Below are 23,888 nucleotides of genomic sequence, written 5' to 3'. Positions count from 1 at the left end.
AGAATCCAAAGCAGGTTCCAGGCTCTGACCTGTCAGCACATAGCCCAGCGTGAGGCTCAAACTCATGAACGGTGAGATCATATCCTGAGCTGAGATCAAGAGTCAGACACTTAAACGACTGAGCTACCCAGGCACCCCAACAAAGGTGTTTTGTTATACTTTTAAACATTTGATTAAAACTCCTTAAATTTAGTTATCTGTACCTCAGGCTACTCTCATATAATAATGAATACCATGGTGAAAAGACAATAGGAAAACAAAGATTTAGGGGAGACCCAAATAAAAGCAACCTGAAAAGAATCCAGTCATTTTTAGATTGCTTATTCAGGTATATAAAGTGTATAGGAAGAAAATAAAAGTATTTTTGTATTTGCAGTTATGCAAATTGTGTGCAGTTTAGACTTGGGCATTTCTTAGTGTAAAAATTCAGTGTTGAAAGTAGCTTTCTCTTGGAGTGCCTGGCTGGCTCAGTCGGTTGAGCATGTGACTTTTGATCTTGGGGTTATAGGTTCAACCCCCCACTTTGAGTGTAGAGATTACTTAAAATCCTTAAATAAAAGTGGTTTTCTATTTGTTTCTTTCAATAGATTTTTGTAGTCTTGCATTAGCAGACTGAAACAATAATATATAGCATTGAAGAGAACAAAGAAATAGAGTATCCTTTTGGGCCAAAATCTAACCATAAAACTTGTAAAGAAAAGTTGGAATCATGGAAATTTAATTTTGGAAGTGACTTTAGCCCTTATTCACTCCTGCTTTGTGTGTCTGCATTTTAGGGAGCATTGTTTTAGATACTGGGAGGTGAGTGTACAGAGACAAAAATCATTTCCCTCGTGTAACTTAGAGTCCAGAGATGCCCATGGGTTTTAATTACCAGAACAGGTACAGAGTTCAGCCTGGGGGAAGTATTAGAAAGTTTCATTAAGGGTGTGGCATTAGAATTGGGCCTTCAAGGGTGATAGGACTTATTCAGATACAAATTGAGCATTCATTAAGGAAGGTGAGTGTTAAGGCAAGGAAACTTAGAAGTGAAGGGTTTGTTTAAAGATCAGTATATAGTATGGGATTGATACAGTTTAAAATTTGGAAGGGAAAATAGTGGTAAATAGAAAAATAACGTGAAGTACCTTGAAATAAAGGCAGACTGGTTTGGAACTTTTTTGTTGAGCTGTGGAAAGCCCTTGAAGATTTGGAGCTGAGTTGATGTAGTGATCCCTGGCAAGAAACATAGCATGTCTGACATGTAATAGTTAGCCAATTCATGTATTTAAGTGATAGATTTTACTATTCATAAGAGTATTAGGAAACCTTTGGGAAAGATCTTAAAGTAGTTTGGTAGGAACTTTGGCTATAGTATTACTGCACTGTTAATGAGAATTCCACCAGGAAATAATTTTCTGAAATTCAGATACTAATCAGGTTTTGAACACTGAGCTTTTTTTTTTTTTTTTCTTTACTAAATGTTAGAAGTTTTGAATCAATGGGCAAACGTGCTAATGCACATCTTTTTTTGACAGGTGTTAGTAAAATGGCCTTCCGTCATTTAATTGAATTCACATACACAGCAAAATTAATGATACAAGGAGAAGAAGAAGCCAATGATGTATGGAAAGCAGCAGAGTTTCTACAAATGCTAGAAGCTATCAAAGCCCTTGAAGTCAGGTAATTACTTATTTTCTTAGTGATGCACAGATAGTTCTGTTCAGTCATGTACATCCTATTAGTCAAGAATTTATTGTATGTGTTATGCCATAAAGGATTGACATTTTGAAATTAAGAATATTTAAGGATCTATAAAATTCTGGATACTGATTGCTCTTTCTCTCACACTTGATTTCTTGTCCTTCTGTAAAAACTGCTAAGGGTAATTAAAGTGGCATCTTTTGTATCTAATAAAATCGGGAAGACTAGGCAGCTTTTTAAGGAGTTGTTTTGTTGGGTTTGAGTTGTTAATTGTACCAAGCTTTATTCTAAAAAGAATTTGGCTTACAAAGATTAACATAGTCCTGTTTAAAAATAGTGAGGAAATGGATGAAGATGAATAGGCCACATGAGGTGATAATCAGTGAAGTTAGAAATACAGTAGCCAATATGCATGGCATTCAAGTCTATATACTTGCTAGGTGGGCTGAATCTAGCTCTGAATTCTGAAGCACCTAATGGAAAGAAAAAGGAAAGAAAAACCTTAAGTTACATTACTCATGGCTATGAGAACAAATCAGTTGCTTTGGAGCCATTCCTGGCATTAAGACACAAAATTTCTCAGAAAGTATTAAGAAAACATTAAATGACATAACAAAGACTCAACATCTTGCATAACAAACAGTGGCAATATAACAGTGACCAGGGTGCCTGAGTGGCTTAGACGGTTATGCATCCGACTCTTGATACTGGTCAGGTTGTGATCTCGCATTTGTGAGATCAAACCCCTCTTGGGGCTCCGTGCTGAGCGTGGAATCTGCTTAGGATGTTCTCTGCCCCACCCCTGCTCATGCACATGTGTACACACAGTCTCTTTTTAAAATAAAGATAATGCATATGTTAACAAAATAAAAATAAATACAGTGACTGAGAGCAAGAGTTCTGGAGTCAGGCTGCCTGGGTAATAGCCTAGCTCTCTACTACGTAATGAAGTTACTCAACTTGTCAGCACCTCAGTTTCCTTATCTGTCAAAGGGGGTAATAGTGGTACTTTCTACACAGGATTATTTATGGGCATTAAATGAATTAATGCATGTAAAATGCTCAGCATGGTGTCTGGTATAAGGTACTCCGAATGTGAACTGGCATTGTTATTAATAGCTCCCGGCTGTGTTTCTTGTGATGTCATTGGCGTAACACTAAAGTGCAGTTTGGTAAAATCCATTTGCATGTGGGGCAAAATAATTTAGTCCAACTTATTGGTATGGTTTAGTCAAAAGATGCAAATTAGAATAATTCTAAGAAATTGAATTATAATTATCCATAAGTACCATTTCTCCTAATGAACTTGTAATTAGTTTGATGACAGTTCAAGATTAAACCACGAGCTTGGTATGTATGTATTCTCTAATGCCTAGTGCCTGGCACATAGTATGTGTGTGCACATTTGTGAATGGATGGGTGGGTGCATACCAGTTAAAACCAGGTCAACACTCCTGCAGAGAGAGCTGAGACCTGGGTAGCAAAATAGAGGTATGTTGAAGATAGTACCTGATGTCATACCTTTTCAGAATGAAAGTAGAAAGGGAATATAATACAGATAGGGCAACATCAGATGTGGTTAAATCCTGGCTGAGAATCTACTGAAAAAGTGTTCTATCTGTGTAGTTCTCCTTGCTGCTCATACTAGTAAGTTAGTATCCAGCTGTGGGGAAAGTCCTTGGCAGCAGAACAGTGGAACACATTCTGACAGCCTAGGTTGGATTCGGGAGAGTTAGGACTTGAGTTCATTGTGTATAGTCACTGTGAGATGAAGGTAAGAACAACTGGGCATGGCTCTTTTCCCAGGCCTATTTAGAAACTTTGGGAAGATTTATTATTATAAGAGTGGGATCCTTATAAGTAATTACAACCATCAGTGAATGCTTTTCAATGTAAATACAGTAACATACTGAATTGTTTCTTGAAGCAGTTAGGCATGCAGCGTCCTCTGAAGAGTTCTTTAAAGACAAGAAGACAGCAAGCAGCATTACATGTTGGCTGTTACGATAATGCAATTAAGGAATAAAAATTAATTTAGTTGTGGTTAAATTGACTGGTTAAGGCAATTCTATACTGAGAAGATTATTGTATAATTGTTTTGTGGATACAGAAGGTGAAATAAGTGCTCTTCTCACATTCGCATTATGCAAGTATTTTTGGCATACGGTGTCAACTTTTTGAATGACACTGAGGAAAATATTAGGGACTTATTTTGCTTTGCTAGAATTGTATTGTGTATTTAAAGCTGTGTATGAGAAGCTTCCTGATACTTGTTAGGGAGCAGCAGTTGCCTTATAGATTTTTCCTCACCAGCCTATTGAAGTGTAATTTACATGTCAAACAATTCACCCAGTTAGGATAGAGTTTGAATTTTGGCGTTTGTATACAGTGGTGTAATCACCACCATAATCAAGACATAGGAACGTTTCCATCATTCTGAGTTTCTCATGACTGTCTAGTCAGCCCTAATCCCCAGCTTCAGTTATCCACTGCTTTGATTTTTATCACTGTAGTTTTATCTGGGATGTCATATAAATGGATTCCTACAGTGTAGTTTCTGGTTGACTTTTTTCACTTAGCATTATGTTTTAGAGATTTGTCAGTGTTGTCGTGGGTATTACTATTTCATTACCTTTTATTGCTGAGTAGTGTTCCCTTGTATGGCTATACCACCTGTTGGTGGACATTTAGGGTTCCACCTTTTACAAATAAAGTGGCTGTGCTTTCATTTCTCAGTAAATACCTAGGAGTGGAATAGCTGGGTTGTATGATAGATGTTTTTAATTTTTTTTGAAGAAACCGCTAAACTGCTTTCCAAATTGTTGTGCCATTTTGTATTCCAAATTGAAGTGTATGAGAGTTCCTGTTGCTCCACAGCCCTGCTGATACTTGACATGATCAGGCCTTTTCATTTTAGCTGGCTGATGTAGGTGTGTAGTGGTTTTAGTTGCATTTCCCTTACAACTAATGATGAACGTTACTTCGTGTGCTTATCTTCTTTGGCAAGGTGTCTGTTCAGATCTTTTGCCCATTTTTAAATTGGGTTTATTGTCAAGAACTGTGAAGGGTCTGGGATTTTACCCTATTTGCAAACTAATAAATTGTCCTGCCACTGTTTTTTGAATGCTGACAGAAGACAGGAGACTCCTGAGTCAGAGAAAAAAGGACTTCATTTCTCTCACAGCATAAGGAGCAGCATGAACTCTCACGTTCACATCAATTTTTCTTATCCTCCTTAGCCCACATGCAAGTCCCATGGGGGTGACAGGGTGGCCTAGGTGTGTGCTGTACTCACAGTGGTTTGCATCACATTTGAGGAACACTGAGCTGTAGGAAACCCAAATCTTTTATAATGAGCTATAGATGCACCTGTCCCCCACTTGGGGGAAGACCAGTTCTCTCTTCTAAGGCTATTTGCTATACAGGCAGCATTGAAAAGATCCAGAACAAAAGGCTATCAGTGTCTGTTTACAAGACATGCAGAAACATGAGGGATCCATAACTATCTTCCAACAATATCCTTGTTTCTATATTATTTTAGCTTCTGGTAAATTGTTCCATGAGCACACTACTCTGACCACTCTGATTAATCTGACCAATAGGGACTGGGTCCTAATCCATTGAATTTTTTTCACACTGGATTTAATGAAGGCAACTATAAACAGAACTTGAAGCAGCAGGATGTGGCCACCCTGCACCACTGAGCTTACCCATCCACCCATTTTCCTAAGGTCCTAGACTCAGCCAGCTGAACAAATTCCTAGAAAGCCAGGTAGCTTTATTCTTTAGCCCTAAGTGAAAAGTGACCTTTTTCACTTAGCCCTAAGCATTAATCCAAGTATAGCAAGATCTTTTAGCACTTGCACAGTCCCTCATTGGCCCACAGGGAGGAGGTCTAGGGCAAGTCTATCCATAATAACCCTGGCCAGTGATTTGAAGCTGACATGAATGCCTTCCAGGGCCCAAGTGGTGTCCTTGATTACATAGGCTCACGTCAGGCACAAATTTTGTGCCACTTTTTTATTTAGATGGTTCGCATTGTTGAGAAAACTATGCGTGGAGCACACATAAATAACAAGTCAGTTATTCCTCCAGGAAGCTCCCCCAAATAACCAAAAGTTGCCTCGTTTTGGGGAGATCTCTGCAGTCATCTGAGAACTAAACTGATCTACTGGTGGTGTTTTGTTTAAACAGGATGGTCTCTTCTACCCACTCCTGAAGTGCAGGTCATCATACTTTAGAGAGGGAAAGAAGTTAGTACCTGGCTTGCACATGAGAAGTATGGTCCTAAGGGATTATAGATAGGTTGGAAAGAAAGTGGTGTTTACAGTTGTTTGCGCCCAGTAGGACCTTCATCAGTCAGGGACACAGGCCTCAAATGTGGCTTTCCCCTTTCCGTGATTGAATCTGGTCCTTGTTTTTAGAAGGGATTGTCTAAAGGTGGTCAACACCTGAGTTAATTACCTGAGTGGTAATTAATTATCCATCTCATGAACTGAGCCTCAGCTTTGGGAATGGTAGTGGGGCAAATACTTGTTTTTGCATGGAACATGCAGGAACTTGCCCATCCCCTGCTGTTTGCAGAAGACTTCTTGGTAAAGTTAAGGGAGATGATCGTCAAATCATGGTCCGAGTCATCTGGCAGGGGAGGGCAGATCTAGCAGTCAGTTTAAACGTTGGCTTGCAACAGATGGAGAGAACTGCATCAGAGCATTTTCCTACCCAAGGAAGGCTGTGGGGGCAGTTTGAAAGGATAAGAGAAGGACAAGTCTCCTCAGGTGCCAGGATTGTTGCTCTCTCTTCACCTCCACAGAATCATTGTGTTACATTCTGGTAGCTATAACCTCATTCTTTTCCAGTCATCCATTCCTCTTACCCAGACCATTCATCCAGAAAGGTCAGGGACACAAGGGCATTTTCATAAAGCTTCTAGACCCATTGTGTCTTCCACTTTGGCTCACAAGGGCAGTCTTTTTTTAAAAAAAAATTTTTTTTCAACGTTTATTTATTTTTGGGACAGAGAGAGACAGAGCATGAACAGGGGAGGGACAGAGAGAGAGGGAGACACAGAATCTGAAACAGGCTCCAGGCTCTGAGCCATCAGCCCAGAGCCTGACGCGGGGCTCGAACTCACGGACCGCGAGATCGTGACCTGGCTGAAGTCGGACGCTTAACCAACTGCGCCACCCAGGCGCCCACAAGGGCAGTCTTAAGTGTACTTGGCAACCAGTATATTCAGCCAAGTGGTCATTATTTTAGGATGTAAGATGATGTTAGTTCAAAAAGAGACTCCAGATGGCTGAACTAGAATTAAGTTTGAATCTCCTAAGCCCACTTTTGACTAGGCTGTCACCGGGAAGAGATACCAACCAGGCTGTGCCGGGGTTGCCATTGTGGTGGGAAAGAAAAGGATTGTGTCTAAGAATGGTCAGGGCAGAATTCAAATTTCCAATTAGGCTTCTATAACTTTCCACCCATTTTTGTCTTGATCATTACCCAGGAAGCAGATGAGAAGAGATAATCCCTTTCTGGGGACAGCTGAGTCTGGTCATCACAAAGTGCCTTACTCAGATTTTTGGACAAAGGATGGGAGGGAAGTAGAGTTGGAAATCTTCCTGAGTCAGTGTTTGAGGAGGCTTTGCCATGCTGTCTGTATTACAAGTGTCTGTGGATGGTGGGGAGCTTAAAGGGTTCCTCAATACCTTGACTGTTAGCCAGTTATTGAGTAGGTTTTGGCACAAAATTATCAGACTGCAAATGATCTAGAAAGCTAAACAAGACACAGATTAGTCTCAGGGGCCACAGTGGGGTGGCCAGAACCAACAGATCAGTCTGGAACCGCAGCATTGTGACCTTAAAAAGTGTCAACACTGGTGAGGCAGTACTGATGGCTCTAAAGTGGGGTCAGAGGTCCAGTGGCCTCCTTCACGGTGAGACAAACAGGCCAGCTTTCGGTGGGTGTCACAAGTCTGGCATCCAGTGGCAACTTCCACATTAGAAACATAGGCTACTTTATGCTTAATCTATGATGGTGGATATGTCACCATGTTCAGAATAATATTGGATCCTAGGAGTCCGTGATGGAAGTCTAGGCAGTGCAGCCTTGATCAGCCTCTTCCTTCTGGTTGGTATCTGGTTGGTAGAGAATGGGCCCTTACCATGGGCATGAATCAGTGATCCAGATAGTTTTGATCAGCAGCTGCTATTTGTTTCCACAGTTGTGGTCCTGAAGATAGAGGTCTTTATTCTGCCAAGATTTCTGTGTCTTCCAAACAGCTAGGCCACTGGCAGCAGCCCAGGAGTCAATACAGTATAACATGGTTCATTGTGGAGAATGTTGTCTAGAGCTATGAAGAAAGCTTTTGAGTTCTGCCTTCTGAGCACAGCAACTGCATCCACTTTTGGTTTTGTGTAGTTGGTGCTAAAGCTGAGCATTTGCAGCAGCCCAGGGAATACCATCAGTCGTGAGTTTAGCCAAGCCATTAGTGAATCAAAAACCCCATTGATCTAGTGGCTTTCTTTGGGCATCAGAGTGAGGGAGCAACCTTCCCCCCCCCTCCCCCCATGTAGAGCCAAGAGGTCAATTGCTTTCTTGAGTATCTTATTTTGAGAAATGAGCCTTATTTTGAGAAATGAGACTTAGCGGGCTTGTTTTACCTTGCTATTCGTTAAAGTCCTAGTTGACGTGCTCCCAAATGGCAATATCAGGCTAGAGAGCCTCAAAGCCTCACTGAATCAGGCATCAGTTTCAACAAGAGCCCAACAGCACACTGATCCTTTCTTTTCAAAGGGAGTATGCCGTGCAGATGTGTCAGGGAATTGACCAGTACAAAACTACAAGGTCTACCTTGTGGGTGGAGCCTGCCTCCCTTGGTCAGAAGCTCTACTCTGCAAAAGCATCAGTGTCAGACTTGTAGTTCAGAGGGGTCATTAAGAGTTATAGGACGGGGCGCCTGGGTGGCTCAGTCGGTTAAGCGTCCGACTTCGGCTCAGGTCACGATCTTGCGGTCCGTGAGTTCGAGCCCCGCATCAGGCTCTGGGCTGATGGCTCAGAGCCTGGAGCCTGTTTCTGATTCTGTGTCTCCCTCTCTCTCTGCCCCTTCCCCGTTCATGCTCTGTCTCTCTCTGTCTCAAAAATAAATAAAACGTTTAAAAAAAAAAAGTTATAGGACCTCCGAAGTAGAGAATGTACCACAGCTTGATGGACAACTTCCAGTGCAGCCTTTTGATTAGAGCCTCACTTAGAAGATGCTGATTTGCAGATGAGCCGATACAAAGGAGTAGGATGCCCGAGTGAGGTACATGCTGTCTCCAATATCCCCAGAAAGTACAATAAGATGCTGATCATCATTTTTAGTAGGGAGAGGAAGGAGGTGAAGGAACAGTTTTTCTTTTACTGCTGGAGGGATTGGGTGTTGTGAATCTACTCACTTAGTCCCAAGAAACGTCACTCGGTGAATAGGCCTCTGAATTTTGTTGGGGGTTTATCAGCAACACCTACTGATGGAGGTGTGATAACACTGAAATCAGGGCCTTTGAGACAGACTTATAGCTTATAAGTCAACAGGACATCCATATAGTGTAAACTTTAGGCATCACAAGATAGAGACACTTGTGCTAAACCTTGACCAGCTGTTGGTGGCATCTGTCAGGGGAGTTTCTTCCAATAGCTCCTCTCTACCTGTGGCTATTTTCCGTTTGGGACAGTCTATCTCTGGTGCTTACAGAATAGAGCAATGTAAATACCATACCAATTCCTGCTATACATTCAGATGTCAAGGCAACACCAGTATGTAGAATCGGCTCTACCCACAGGGTTATGACAGCCTCCCTTTCCTGCTGTGAACTTTGCCTAAACCCCTAAACCTTGAATGTAAGTGCCTCCTCTCCCTGTGATAGGATGGTTAGTTGGACACCTGAATCTAATGGAGCCATTAAAGTTTGAGTCTCTTCCATTCCTGAGTTTCCCTCAGCATACTTGGATACGTATATGGGGGTCTTCACTATACCCTTGGAAACAGGGAGACCTTGGCTCCACCCCTCATTATCTTCCTCCAAGCTGGTGAAGTCAAGGCATCAGGCGAGGGGAGGTAGAAGAGAAAGAGATATGGAGGGAGAAAGTAACTCCATGCCAGTGAGCTTTAAAGTGTGTACGTTCAGGGTGCCTGGCTGGCTCAGTCGGTTGAGTGTTGGACTCTTGATTTTACCTCAGGTCATGGGGCCAAGCCTCACATCAGGCTCTGTGCTGAGCATGGAGCCTGCTTAGGATTCTTTCCCTCCCCAACTCGCACTCTGTTTCTTAAAAAGTATACCTTAATCCTAGACATTTGCTGCCCTGTTGTTATAAATCATCTCTTATGTTTTTACCTGGTTTAACATAAAAGTTGGGATTTTCAGGAGGCTTGACCACAGGAATTTATATCATTTTGGATTCTTATTCCCCAGTGACTCATCTTCATGAGCATTGTAAAATCCAGTTGGCAAGAAGAGTTACTAGACAGTGCTTTATCACGGGAGTTTGTCTCCGAGAAATCTCCCCAAGAGCACCATGGCACCTTTATGGCAGCCAAGACACACTGCAGGAAAAAACCCGAGACCTTTTACTGTCCTCTCCAACAAATGAATCTAAGGTAGATGTGACACTGCAGGAGAGAGAGCCCTGCCCAGGTGTTGCCATTCTTCCTTGGCAAGCATCGTGTTGCCCTTCATCTCTCATGTGGACCAGCCAAAGTTCTAATGACTCAACTTGTTTTTGTTAGTAGCAGTTGCAAATTTCCCTCTTGTCACCCTTGGTTTAGATAACTTGTCTGTAAAGGGGTGGAACCTTCTGTCTCCACCCCTGTTCCCACCTGTGGATCTTAGTTGTTTTGATGGATTGCACTTACAACAGACCACTAGGTTGGCAGAGAGGTCCTCTTCCAACACTGGGAGAGTTTGCAACAACCAGGAACCATTCTAGCAGCTGTCCTTGAACTTACTCTCTAGTATTCATCCTGCAACCACCCTCCTAGTTTTTCCTCATTAATAGATGTTTTAGTTTTCTGAGGCTGCCCTAACAAAGTACCACAAACTGGGTATAACAGAAATTTATTGTCTCACAGTTCTGGAGGCTAGAAATTTTAAACCATGGTATTGAAAGGGCCATGTTCCTTCAAAAGCCTGTAGGGGAAGATCCTTCCTTGCCTGTTCTAGCTTCTGTGAGCCCCAGGTGTTCTTGGCTTGTGGCAGTATGACTGCAGTCTTTGCCCACATCTTCATTCACGTTGCTGTCTTCTGTCTCTTTGTATGGCTTTCTCGTGTGTGTGCCCAAATGAACCTCTACTTACAAGGACGGAGTTGTATTAGAGGAGGCCCACTCTAATGACCTCATCCTTGATTACATCTACAAAGACTGATTCCCAAATAAGATTACATTCACAGGTATGAGGGGTCAGGACTTCAGTATATCTTTTTGAGGGACACAGTTTAACTCAAAGCAGTCAGCAACTAAATGGAAGATGACGCATTGCCCACTTGATTGTGCAGTTTGGTCAACATGTTTATTGCCAGCACCAATGGACTTCCTCAGATCCCATTAATTGCTCTGTGAGGCCTGATTCTTTGTCTTCTGGTAAACCTGCTCTTTTTCATCATCTTGTCCTTGTTGCCAAAACCTGGCAAGAACTGTGACAGATCTGAGATGTTACCCTATTTGCAAGCCAACAGTTTATCCTGCACAGTTTTCATAGATACTGATAGAGGGTATGAGACTTTTAGGTTAGAAAGATTTTCTTTTTTGCACAGCAAGCAGCATGAGTTTTGTATTTGTGCCAGTTTTTCCTTCTCCCTCACAGGGGTGACATAGAGTGGCCCAGGTGAAAGCTGTGCATATGGTTGGTTTACATCACAGCCGAAGAAACTCCAGCTTAGGAAGCCCAATCTTAGATAACAGGCTGCAAGCAAACCTGACTGACGTTGCCCAAAGGGGGATATTATTATATGGACAGTAAACACAGCTGCCCTCTGCTCTAGAGGGAGCCATACTCTCTGTCTTTCCAGATTGCTGGCTCTACTGCAGACATCTTTGAAGAGAGTCCAGAACAAAAGCTGTCAGTTCAGAAGATGTGCAGAAACATGAGACTCATGGATAATTGTCACCTAATAGTTATCTTCTTTGTGTTTATTGGATTGTGGCAGTTCTTTTTATACTGTCTATATAAGACCTTTGGCAGATATACGTGTGCCCATGTTCTGGTCTGTGGTTTGCCATTTGTTTGGTTTGTGGCTTGCCTTTTTGTTAACTATTTCAAAGGGCAGAAGTTTTTAATTTTGATGAAATCTCTTTTGTTAATTTTTGCTATTAAGGTTTCTGTTTTTGTGTGCTATTTAAGAAATGTTTTTTTTTTAATTTTTTTTTTTAAACATTTATTTATTTTTGAGACAGAGAGAGACAGAGCACGAGCAGGGGAGGGTCAGAGAGAGAGGGAGACACAGAATCCGAAACAGGCTCCAGGCTCTAGGCTCTGAGCTGTCAGCCCAGAGCCCGATGCGGGGCTCGAACTCACGGACCGCGAGATCATGACCTGAGCTGAAGTCGGACGCCCAACCGACTGAGCCACCCAGGCGCCTCTAAGAAATCTTTTAGTAACCCAATGTTACAAAGATTTTCTCCTATTTTTTCTAGAAGTTTAATTGTTTTAGTTCTTCCATTAAAGTCTGTGATCCATTTTAATTAATTTTGGGGGGTATGATTTGAAAGTGACGGTTGAGATTTATTTTCTCCATTTAAAGACCAGTTGTTCCAGTACCACTGTTAAAACATTCTTTCCTCCATTAAATTACCTTGGAGCCTTTTTTTCAAAAATCAGTTAACTGAATAAGTGTGGGTCTATTGATGAACTTCATTCTGTCCCACGAATCTTCACGCCTTGTCTGTCCTTTCACCAGTGTCGCATCTTAACTCCCTGCATTCTACATTAAGTCTTGAAATCAGGTAATATAAGTCGTCCAGGCTGGTGTTTTGCCTTTCCATATAAATTTTACTTTGAGCTTACCAGTTCTTTCCAAAAGCCTGCTAGGAATTTGATTGACCTTACAGATTTTTAAATCCATACATTATGTATTTCAGGAACAAAGAAAACTCAGCTCCACTAGAGGAAAATACCACAGGAAAAAGCGAGGCAAAAAAAAGAAAGATTGCAGAAACTTCAAATGTTATCACTGAGTCATTGCCATCTGCAGAGTCAGAACCTGTTGAGATTGAGGTGGAGATTGCCGAAGGCACCATCGAAGTGGAAGATGAAGGCATCGAAACGTTGGAGGAAGTGGCTTCTGCCAAACAGTCCATAAAGTACATTCAGAGCACAGGTTCTTCTGATGATTCCGCCCTGGCACTGTTGGCAGATATTACCAGCAAGTACCGTCAAGGTGATAGGAAAGGGCAGATTAAGGAAGAAGATGGTTGTGCATCTGACCCCACAAGCAAACAGGTAGAAGGTATTGAAATTGTGGAACTTCAGCTGTCACATGTGAAGGACTTGTTCCATTGTGAGAAATGTAACCGTTCATTTAAATTGTTTTACCATTTTAAGGAACACATGAAATCACACTCCACTGAGAGTTTCAAGTGTGAAATATGCAATAAAAGGTATCTTCGGGAGAGCGCATGGAAACAGCACCTCAACTGTTACCACCTCGAAGAAGGTGGAGTCAGTAAGAAGCAAAGAACTGGGAAAAAAATTCACATATGTCAATACTGTGAAAAACAGTTTGACCACTTTGGACATTTTAAAGAGCATCTTCGAAAACATACAGGTAATTAGCAAATACTTTATGTTAAAAGTATATTTTTCCACATTCACTTCAGGTCTCAATGTCTAAATCCTTTTTTTTTTTTTTTTTTAACCACAGAAACCATCTCCTGTTTTTTCTAATATGCAGGTTGAGTTCACATTGTTCTTTTGGTATTAGTTTGTTGAAATATTGATACTTTAAAAGCAAAATCAGTATCAACTTTGAAAGTAGTTGTCACTCTTGCACCTTGCCAATTTTTATATATATATATATATTTTTTTTTTTTCCTGGTCCATTTTTATTTTTTAAATACAATTTATTGTCAAATTGGCTTACATACAATACCCAGTGCTCATCCCAAAAGGTGCCCACCTCAATGCCCATCACCCACTTTCCCCTCTTCCCCACCCCCCATCAACCCTGTTCTCTGTATTTAAGAGTCTCTTATGGTTTGCCTCCCTCCCTCTCTGTTTGTAACTATTTTTCCCCTCTTCCTTTCCCCCATGGTCTTCTGTTCAGTTTCTCAGGATCCACATATGAGTGAAAACATACAATATCTGCACTCAGCAGACTGACTGCACTTAGCATAATACCCTCCGGTTCCATCCACGTTGCTGCAAATGGCCAGATTTCATTCTTTCGCACTGCCAAGTAGTAGTCCATTGTATATATAAACCACATCTTCCTTATCCATTCGTCAGTTGATGGACATTTAGGCTCTTTCCATAATTTGGCTATTGTTGAAAGTGCTGCTATAAACACTGGGGTACAGGTGCCCCTATGCTTCAGCACTCCTGTATCCCTTGGGTAAATTCCTAGCAGTGCTATTGCTGGGTCATAGGGTAGTTCTGTTTTTAATTTTTTGAGGAACCTCCACACTGTTTTCCAGAGCAGCTGCACCAGTTTGCATTCCCACCAGCAGTGCAAGAGGGTTCCCATTTCTCCACATCCTCTCCAGCATCTATAGTCTCCTGATTTGTTCATTTTAGCCACTCTAACCGCCATGAGGTGGTATCTCAGTGTGGTTTGGATTTGTATTTCCCTGATGAGGAGTGACATTGAGCATCTTTTCATGTGCCTGTTGGCCATCTGGATGTCTTCTTTGGAAAGTGTCTCTTCATGTCTTCTGCCCATTTCTTCACTGGATTATTTGTTTTACAGGACCAGTTTTTATATTTTTAAAACAAATACATATAACACAGCTTGTGATTACTTACCAAGGATGATAAATTATGAAATCCTAATTATAGGGAAACTTCACTGTTCCTTTTTTTACATTTCCTATCTCATTTATATGTTACATAGATCAATATGTTTACAAAAATCCCTGGCATGTTTATCCATTTGTGTACACTTGGTCACCTGTTATGACCTGGTGGTGAAGTAGTCAGCATATGTTCATCTTCCCACCCCTCTCCGAGGGCACACAGTGTTGGCACTGATGGACAGCAAAGGGGATGAGAAAGGTAAAGTCTTTTTGCCTTCCTCGTGGGAGCCATCTCAGGCATGCAGGAGTGATTCCAGGGAGTGTCCCACTCGGCCTCTGGTCCTTATAGCTCTGCATCCATCTCCTGTGCCTGTTTTTGTCCTGTCAGACACCCCGTCCTTCTGCCTCTCAAGCCTCTTTGCTAAGTCTCCTGTGCCACACACAGGAGCTTCTGCCAATGCTTTGAATCTCGGGTGTGGGGAGAGCAATGGATAAGATGTGCCAAGTGTCAGACTCTGGACACGTGTTCCCAAGTTCTCTGTGGTGGCTAATGCTGTCTAGATTGTTTAATACAGTGAAGACAACACAGGGGTTCCATACTATTCAAAATCTTTCTCTTTGCTGGAGTTTGGAGAATTTTGAAGCAATTTTTTCATAGATTTCCTTGCTGTCCTGAGTTGCTTGCTGTATACTACTTGAAATTCAGGAAGCGGATAGATTCAGATAAATGTGGCATCCCTCACTTAAATGTTTAGTATCCATACTCGGGGACTGAATAAATGCCTAGGATCAATACTTAGTGGTTACATGAATAACAAGAGAATCTCATACTTTAATTTCATCTAGTATAGATGTAAAAAGCTTTAGGGTACTGGTTTGGGTAACTAATAGGTGTTTATGAAACCTTTTGGGAAAATGCTTTCTGATTTTCAAACATAGAGGTATATTGTATATTTAGAAACTGCCTATAGTAATAGTTTTTAGTCCTTAAAACAAATATTCATCTATTTTATTGTAGTTTTGCAAAAACGATCGCTGTACCATTAAACTAGTAAATAAATGTTAATTGGTAACTAGTGTGTTTTAATAAGGGTTTCCTGTGTCCCAACAGATAATCAGTCACTTTCATATTATTTTCTAGCATTGTAAAAGTAGAAGCAATTGTCTCTTTTACCTAAAACATAACCTGATAACTTGCCTGTAGAAAACAGGCAACACAGACTATTTTGGAAGTTAAAATGTGCCTTTCAAGTCCTATACGTTGTATTTTGGATTAAACACAGAATATAGAGCTAAAGTATATTATATGTCTTTATCTTTAAAATTATGTGAGATAATTACGTTGTTACAAATTATAGAACTAGATGTCAATTTGAAGAACAGTTTAACACATAAAGCAAACTGAACTTTTGTTGGCATTTAACCTCAATTAACTGTATTAGTAATTAGTAACAAGATAGTTGCAGATGTGATCAGTGACTTGGTGAATTCAAGAGGAGCATAAGTAAACAGCTTTAAATTGTGCTTATGTTAATGAAGGATGGATCGTTTTTTGCTTATAACAAACTAAGTGTAAAGATAAGGAACAATCCCATTCCTGTTTTCCTACCCTCAAAATATATATAAATCCCCCTCAGTTTCACATTTTGCATACTTTTATTAGTTTAGTGATTTGATTTCTTCAGTGTTCTTAAAGCATGCGCTATAATCTATGACTTGAATTGCAAAATTTTGGCTGTTACTTGTCCTCTGAATTATTTTGTTTCCATTTGGAAAATAGTAATGGTAATGCCAACCTGCTAGGTCGTGGAGATAAGGAATTTTTAGAGTCTCTGCCTTCAAGGAGCTCACAGTTATGTTGGGAGAGACAAGCAGGCACAGTCACATGTGACGGGCTAAGTGCTAATAGAGGTAAGCACACAGTCTTATGGGAATGCCTGCCTGTACTGTTTGTTTATGATGGAAGAGACCAGGATGGTTTCCTGGAGTATTCACCCTATAATGACACCCAAAGGAAAAGGAGTTTGCCAGGAGATGGGCATTCCAGGCAAAAGAAATGAAGCATGCACAGGAATGAAGCATGCACAGGCATAGAGGAAAGAGCGTAAGCAACTTGTTTGGAATGCTGCTGGTAGGTTGAGGCTGGGGGATTGGGTCCAAGTTGAGGAATGCCAGCATGTGTAGCTGTTAGGAAGGGCTGCCCACATGGCATGCACTTAGGCATCATGGACAATCTACCAGTGGTTCAAGGGCAAGAGATGAGAAAGTGATGGGAGATAAAGCCAAGATCATATAGTTATTTTTCATAAGTGCTGTAAATGAATTCAGATTTTATTTTGGAAAACTGTGTCATTTTAAAGAAGTTTAAGCCAGGATCACATTTCTGTTTTAGAGTGATGACTGGCAGGATAGAGTGGAGCGAGATGAAACCTACAAGGTCTAATTAAGAAGCTGTTGGAGCAATCTAAGCAAGAAGGAGGGGCTGAGTAAAGGCAGTGATGGTGGAAGAGGGTTGGAAATGTGAAGAACATTAAGGAGGCAGAGTCAACAGGATTTGGTGATCATTGAGATATGGGGGTAAATCCTAGCTCTTTGGTTTGGGTGGCTACGTAGTTGGAGGTTTATTATTAATTTAGAAAAATATAGAAGGGTAAGCACTTTAGCGGTGGGAGGAGATACCAGAACTTTTGACAGATTTACCAGTGGGACACCTCATATGAAAGAGAACCTAAAGGTGACCTTTAATCATGTCTTTAAATGATAGTACCTCGTTTGCCAGAGAGGTAATGTGGAATTATAGAAACAATGTGGGTCTGGAAATCCTGACCTGACCCGAAGTCAGATGCTTAACTGACTGAGCCACTCAGGGGCCCTGGGTGGGTCTGAAAATCAGATTGGATTGCAGCTCCAATTCCAGCATTTGACAGTATGATGAACTTAAATGGTCGCTTTATCTCTGGGCCTCTTTCCTTGTTTGTGTAAATAAGGGCAATAACTTACTTTACAGGGAAAAGCACTTTGCAGGCTACTGTCCACACATCTAAAGTATAATTAATCTGTTGCTATTTCTAGACTTCATCGGACTTACTGTTTTTAAAATGCAAAAGCTCAAATGACATAAAAGCTGAAATGACAATGAAAAATGAATCTCTTTTCTACTTCAGTAGATCTCTCCAAAAGCAGTTACTGCCATCATTTTCTTACTTATCCTTCCATATCTATTCTTTGCGTTTTTGAGTAACCATACACAGGCATGCACGCAGAGGTTTTTTTGGGAAAAAAATAGAGGCATGTAGTACAGTGTGATGCCATTTTACACTATTTAAATTTTTTTTTTTTTAACATTTTTGAGAGAGAGAGGGACAGAGTGGGAGAGGGGCAGAGAGAGGAGAGAGAATCCCAAACAGGCTCCACACCCAGTACAGAGTCTGACATGGGCCTTGAACCCACAAACCGTGAGATTATGACCTGATCTAACCAACTGAACCACCCAGGTGCCCCTGAAGTCTTTTAATACATGAAAATTCAGGAATCTACTTTTTTTTTTTTTTTTTTCCCCACTGTGGCTGCATGGTGTTTCAGTGTATGGGTATACCATAATTTATTTATACTTGGTACACATTTAGGTTGTTACTAGTCTTTTACTGTTACAGGCTATGCTTCAGTAAGCATACTTTTGCATATATCTTTGTGTACATGTTCAAGAGCAGAATTGCCAAGTCAAAGAATATGTACATTTTAAATCTTGGCATTGTTATGAAATTGCTATTTAAAGGAGCTATACCAATTTATATTTGTAGGTTTTATTTATAGTGAAAAATTATGTACTATTGAAACCACAAAACGTAACCATTGTATTTAGCAGTATCTTGCAACATTGGGGGATATGATAAGGAATTTCTGTACCAGCACTAATTCTAGGTGATTAGGTCTTTCTAATTTTCCCATCTCATGAACATTATACAAAAAACAGAGGGTTTTTTTGTCAGGGAAAAACTATAGCTCGAAGTAACTTGACTAGTATGAAGGTCACAACTAGGATCTCATCACTGGAGCCTGTTTCTCTGCAAGCGTCATGCTGTCCCTTGAATTCTGTCTCTTCTTGCCTTACTCCAGACTGCTGGAGTCTACCTGTTAGCCTGCCAGTCCTTTCATATTTCTTTCCATCTAGCTTATTGCCCTATTTCTGACTTCTCTATCTTACCTTGTCCTCCTTGTATACAACTTGAATCACTTTTTCTTGTACTCTAAGCACATTCCCTTGGCTTTTAACCCACTTGCTCTAAAAAGGCCTCTAAAAAACCCTGGAATTATTGCAATTACCCCTACTCCCTGCTGAGCACTGTTGGAAAAAATTCATATCAGACCTTAAATTAGGCCTTTTTGGTGTCTGATTTAAAGCTTTCTTTGCCAGATTGCTATTTTGGGCCTTCAGTCCGATACTCAAGACTCTGCCCACACGTCACCCCAGCAGATGACATAACCTGTCATCTTTCAAAACCCTCCATCCCCTTTACTGTACTGTTTTCATGGGCTTGCCTCTCATCCCACTGTAGTCTGGCTTCTAACCCCACCATATTACTTACACTATTCCTACTAGCGTCAGTACAATCCCCTGTTGTTATTCTACCTGACATCTCTGTTCAGTTTAGCACTGTTTACTGCCCTCATCTTCCTGAAATTTCTTAATTTCCGTAGTGTTCTTTCCTTCTGCTTCTGGCTGTTCTGTTTCTGTTCTCTTTGCTGCTTCATTTACCTGGTGTTTCAACTTGGTGTTTCATTGAGTTCTGTCCTTGATTCTGTTATCACATAACATACTTAGAGTTTTCACCACATCAAAGGTTTTTATTACTACCTAAAGTAACTCCTGATCTGTATATCAGTCCACCCTCTATTTGACTTCAGAGGAGTCTGTTCAACTATTTACCAGACTTTTCCACCTTGAGTACCTTCAAATCAACAGATACAAAACTAAATTTATAATCTTTCTCAATACACTGCATTCCAAACCTACTTGGATTTCTGTGTTCTTGATTCTGATTGGCATTCTAAGCTAGAGGTCTGAGAATCATTATTGATACCTTCTCCCTCTTACTCCTCACCCATGTTGTTCTGTACCTCTGTGTCTCTGCCTAGAATACATTTCCTTCTTTCCTTCACTTATTCCATTCCAGGCAGAATTAATCCCTCTCCTTTTGTGCTGCTGCCTTACATTTTCCATTGCCCTTTATTCTGAAACAGGTTTTCTACAGTACATTGCAGGTGTTTATTTGTATATATTTCACGTTCATAAGATACTGTGGCCTGTGATACGAAGTTTTTAAAGAAGGGCAATTTATCTTCATCACCTAGCACATGGTCTGGCACATAGTAAGTGCTCAAAAAATACTTGTGGAATGGATAGTGATGCATTTCCCCCAAAATAGAGACTGAGCTTGATTTTTACCGAAGGGAAAAGGTGCACTTTTAAGACATGCTAAAACATAGAACTCAGATCCAATTTTTATTTCTTCCTCAGAGTACAGATTCAATTATAATAATCACTGGAAACTTATTATTTTCACCTCTAGGAGAGTCTTTTGGATGTGATAGAAAACATCTGAATTACAAATTCAGACCTTCCTCTCAAGAAAGTGCTATTAGAATTAACCAAAAAGAAAAAAATTTATTTGCTTTTTCTGTTTTTCTTGATTTGCCAATAGAATTTTTTTTCTATTCGAATAGGTGAAAAACCTTTTGAATGTCCAAATTGTCATGAAAGATTTGCTAGAAATAGCACCCTCAAATGTCACCTGACTGCGTGCCAAACTGGAGTGGGGGCAAAAAAGGGAAGAAAGAAGCTTTATGAATGTCAGGTACGTGTGGGTGTATTCTGTCCTTAGCAAAGGAGTTGGGTGTTTGAAATCATTAAAAGTGAAGGGTAGCAGAGTCTAGAGTAAAAGTATAGAGCTGGCAGTTTGGAAAGAACGAGTAAAGAACATCATCCATCGTTTTGATTTTATTTATTTTTTTCATCATTTTGATTTTAGAAGGGAGATTAGAATAGGGTTTTTTGGGTTGTTGCCTTTTTTTTTTTTCCATCAATGTCAATAAAATTATGTCCTAAATAACAGGTAACCTGAAACTATTCTTCACCGTTGAGCAAACAATAGAATTAGGGAGTGGAGCAGTGGAAGGCTCACTGGCTGTGATCAGCTCTTTTTCCATGATTAGTGTATATGTATCCCAAATAATGTAATGGTTCTAAATGCTAATGATATTATGTAGGAAATTATAATATTGGTACTTTATATCCCTTGAATTTATATGACATTTAAGCAATGAAGGCAGTATTATGTTTCCTACATTGCATCTGTTAGCTACATCAGCTAAAAGACCAAATAAACAACATAATTATGAACTCTCTTAGATCACATTTAAATGTCATATTCATAACATTTTTCAGAAAAATCTTCAAATTTTTCCTTAACAGAGAATAAATGCATTCATGCTTTCTTCGGCTTGAATATTAGTAGTGTTAAAACCATATGTTTGGTTATTTCAGGTCTGTAACAGTGTGTTTAACAGCTGGGACCAGTTCAAAGATCATTTGGTAATACACACTGGTGATAAACCCAACCATTGTACTTTATGTGACTTGTGGTTTATGCAAGGAAATGAATTAAGGAGGCATCTCAGTGATACTCATAATATTTCAGAGCGTCTAGTAACCGAAGAAGTTCTTTCAGTAGAAACACGTGTGCAAACTGAACCTGTGACATCAATGACTATTATAGAACAAGTTGGGAAAGTGCATGTGTTACCATTGCTTCAGGTTCAAGTGGATTCAGCACAAGTGACTGTGGAACAGGTCCATCCAGATCTGCTCCAGGACAGCCAAGTGCATGATTCACATATGAGCGAGCTTCCAGAGCAGGTTCAGGTGAGTTATCTAGAAGTGGGTCGGATTCAGACTGAAGAAGGTACTGAAGTACATGTGGAGGAGCTGCACGTTGAACGGGTAAATCAGATGCCAGTGGAAGTACAAACTGAACTTCTGGAAGCTGACTTGGAACAAGTGACCCCTGAAATCATGAACCAGGAGGAGAGCGAGACCACCCAAGCAGATGCTGCTGAAGCTGCCAGAGAAGATCATGAAGATGCTGAGGGTTTAGAGACCAAAACAACAGTGGATTCCCAAGCTGAAAGGGCAGGGAGTGAAAACAGAACACCTATGCCTGTTTTAGAGTGAAATAACAAATGAATATATTTTTAAATTAATGTGTTGGGTTTTTGAACTGATCATGGGCAGTGTGACTGTCCTTAAGCTAACAGACAAGTGGACCAAAGTTAAAGTCTTTCCTGTTGTGAACTGTTTCTATTGAAACAAACTGATTCCAATGCCCCCCCCCCCCCCTTAATGCCACACAGGAGGGATCTTTCCCATAAGTAATGGGAAGCTTTGAGAAGTATTATTTCTGGAAACTTAAATGGATTATATTCTTATTATATAGTTGGGTACGAATGTATCTATTTTCATTGTGATAAGGGTTCTCCCTTCTCTCTTTCCCAGGTCACGTCCTTTCTCAGATTTTTTTCCATGTTGTAAAATCAAAAGTAAAATCATTAGAATACAAATTCGTGTATTCTAATGCATGTTAGAAAATTGAATATATAGGAAACACAAGGCTGCATGAAGAAAAGTACATTGTTACTGTGCAGTTAAATTTTGGCTTCTGGCTTTCTTTAGTTTGAACAAACTTCTTGTCTATACTGATAGTCACAAATGTCATCTCTGCAACGGAAACAGTGGTGGTGGCAAAATTTGTAGAATGTAAAACAAAAAACAAAAAACAAAAAAACCCACACACACCCATGTGCCTTTTCAAAGCCAACTAAACTTCTATAAAACATCTCTGGTTCTTTCAAAGTTTGTGTTGTAAGGAGCGATGTAGGTGATGCTGTAGTACTTTGTTTTTGCTTATAATGGCAACTAGCAATTCTTTTTCTTGGTAACTTAAGGTAGGGTGAGAAATAGCATTTAATGGCAACTGAAGGGCCATTTCCGATTGGGAAAATTCATTTATATCTGTGGTAAACTTTTTTTTTTTTTTAATGAAAAGTTGCACTAATATTTTACCACCAGATGAAAAAAAGGAGCATCATTTAAAAATTAATGTATTTAAAGTAAAGTACAGAGAAAAACATGTATATAATATATCAGGCTTTGTTTTGAATGAATCTTTTTCCCCGATCCTTAATGTAAAGATCTTGTGCTATAACTTTTAAAGCCATACAAATAAGAGTGCTAAACTGTGGACTTAAAAGTAGGTGTGTAAATATTTTTAATCAGTATTACTTGGAAAATAAAATATAACAACCACATAAAATAAACCAATATGCTATTTTCTTTACCTGTTAAATATTGGGAGATATTTACATTTTTAAAGTAAAGTTTAAAATTATGTGTTCATGACTCGTTTTTCTCTTTACTAGTATAGAAGTGGTTTCGTGGTCCAAGATCTTCACTCATTTGTATTAATATGACTGATACGTGAATTAAGATATGCCGTTCTCAGTATGCACCTCTAATCCCCAAAAATCAGTTCAGAAGAACGGGAGGAGGAAGAGGTTGGCATTTGTGGTTCTTCCACGGTGGGGCACAACAGCCAATGGAATTTTTTAGGAAGAGCCTATTTTTAATACACTTTCTCCTCTTACCTAGTGTGTTTAGTTTAAAAGATCAGTTCGGCTTCTCCTTTGGTAATCCTAGTGGTTCAGTGGTATCACATTTATGACCTGTCTCAAAGGGAATGGCTTCCCACAAGTGGAGAGGTCACAGATTTAGAGAATACAAGAAGAGGAGATTGAGTTTTTATTTTAAGGTTAAAAAAGTATATGAATATTTCCAAGTCTGTTCTGTTTGGCAATTGGACACTTACACAAAGCTTACATAGGTGTTTTCTTTCTTCAAAGTCAGAAAATGATAGAATTAAATTATATTACATGGAATTTTCAGTTTGCCTTAAGATATCCAGGTTCCTGAGTTAGTTATAACTTGAAAAAAAAAAAAAATTCCTGACAGATAGTGGTTTCAGGTATGTAAGTTACTAGTTAGTATCTAGTGAATTTTGAATACTGAAAATAGCTCATGATGTCCCCTTTAAGCCAAGATATGAAGCGAGGTTTATTTTTAAACATAATCTTAAAAAGGCTCTGACCACAACGTCGAGATCATGGACAAAGG

At 39.9% G+C, this 23,888-nt stretch overlaps 1 protein-coding gene across 11 annotated transcripts in view; it reads left to right on the top strand.

The window, feature by feature from the left end:
- The window catches only part of ZNF131 (zinc finger protein 131), a 30,652-nt gene extending 7,540 nt beyond the window's left edge, over positions 1-23,112 (top strand). For 8 of the 11 annotated variants that reach the window (XM_023238650.2, XM_023238661.2, XM_023238642.2 and 5 more), the window contains 4 exons: positions 1,518-1,662; positions 12,791-13,476; positions 20,387-20,517; positions 21,207-23,112. In XM_023238650.2, the coding sequence (XP_023094418.1) occupies positions 1,518-1,662; positions 12,791-13,476; positions 20,387-20,517; positions 21,207-21,893 (1,649 nt within the window). In that variant the 3' untranslated portion in view covers positions 21,894-23,112. Of the gene's footprint in view, positions 1-1,517; positions 1,663-12,790; positions 13,477-20,386; positions 20,518-21,206 lie in introns of those variants that run through there. The other 3 variants (XM_045037500.1, XM_045037504.1, XM_019811284.3) reach the window with 3 other exon arrangements.
- Positions 23,113-23,888: the final 776 nt, after the last annotated feature.

The sequence above is a fragment of the Felis catus genome, chromosome A1 (assembly GCF_018350175.1).
Source record: "Felis catus isolate Fca126 chromosome A1, F.catus_Fca126_mat1.0, whole genome shotgun sequence".
NCBI lineage: Eukaryota > Metazoa > Chordata > Mammalia > Carnivora > Felidae > Felis > Felis catus.
Note: the sequence above shows the minus strand (reverse complement) of the source record. Positions and strands in the feature narration are given on the sequence as shown.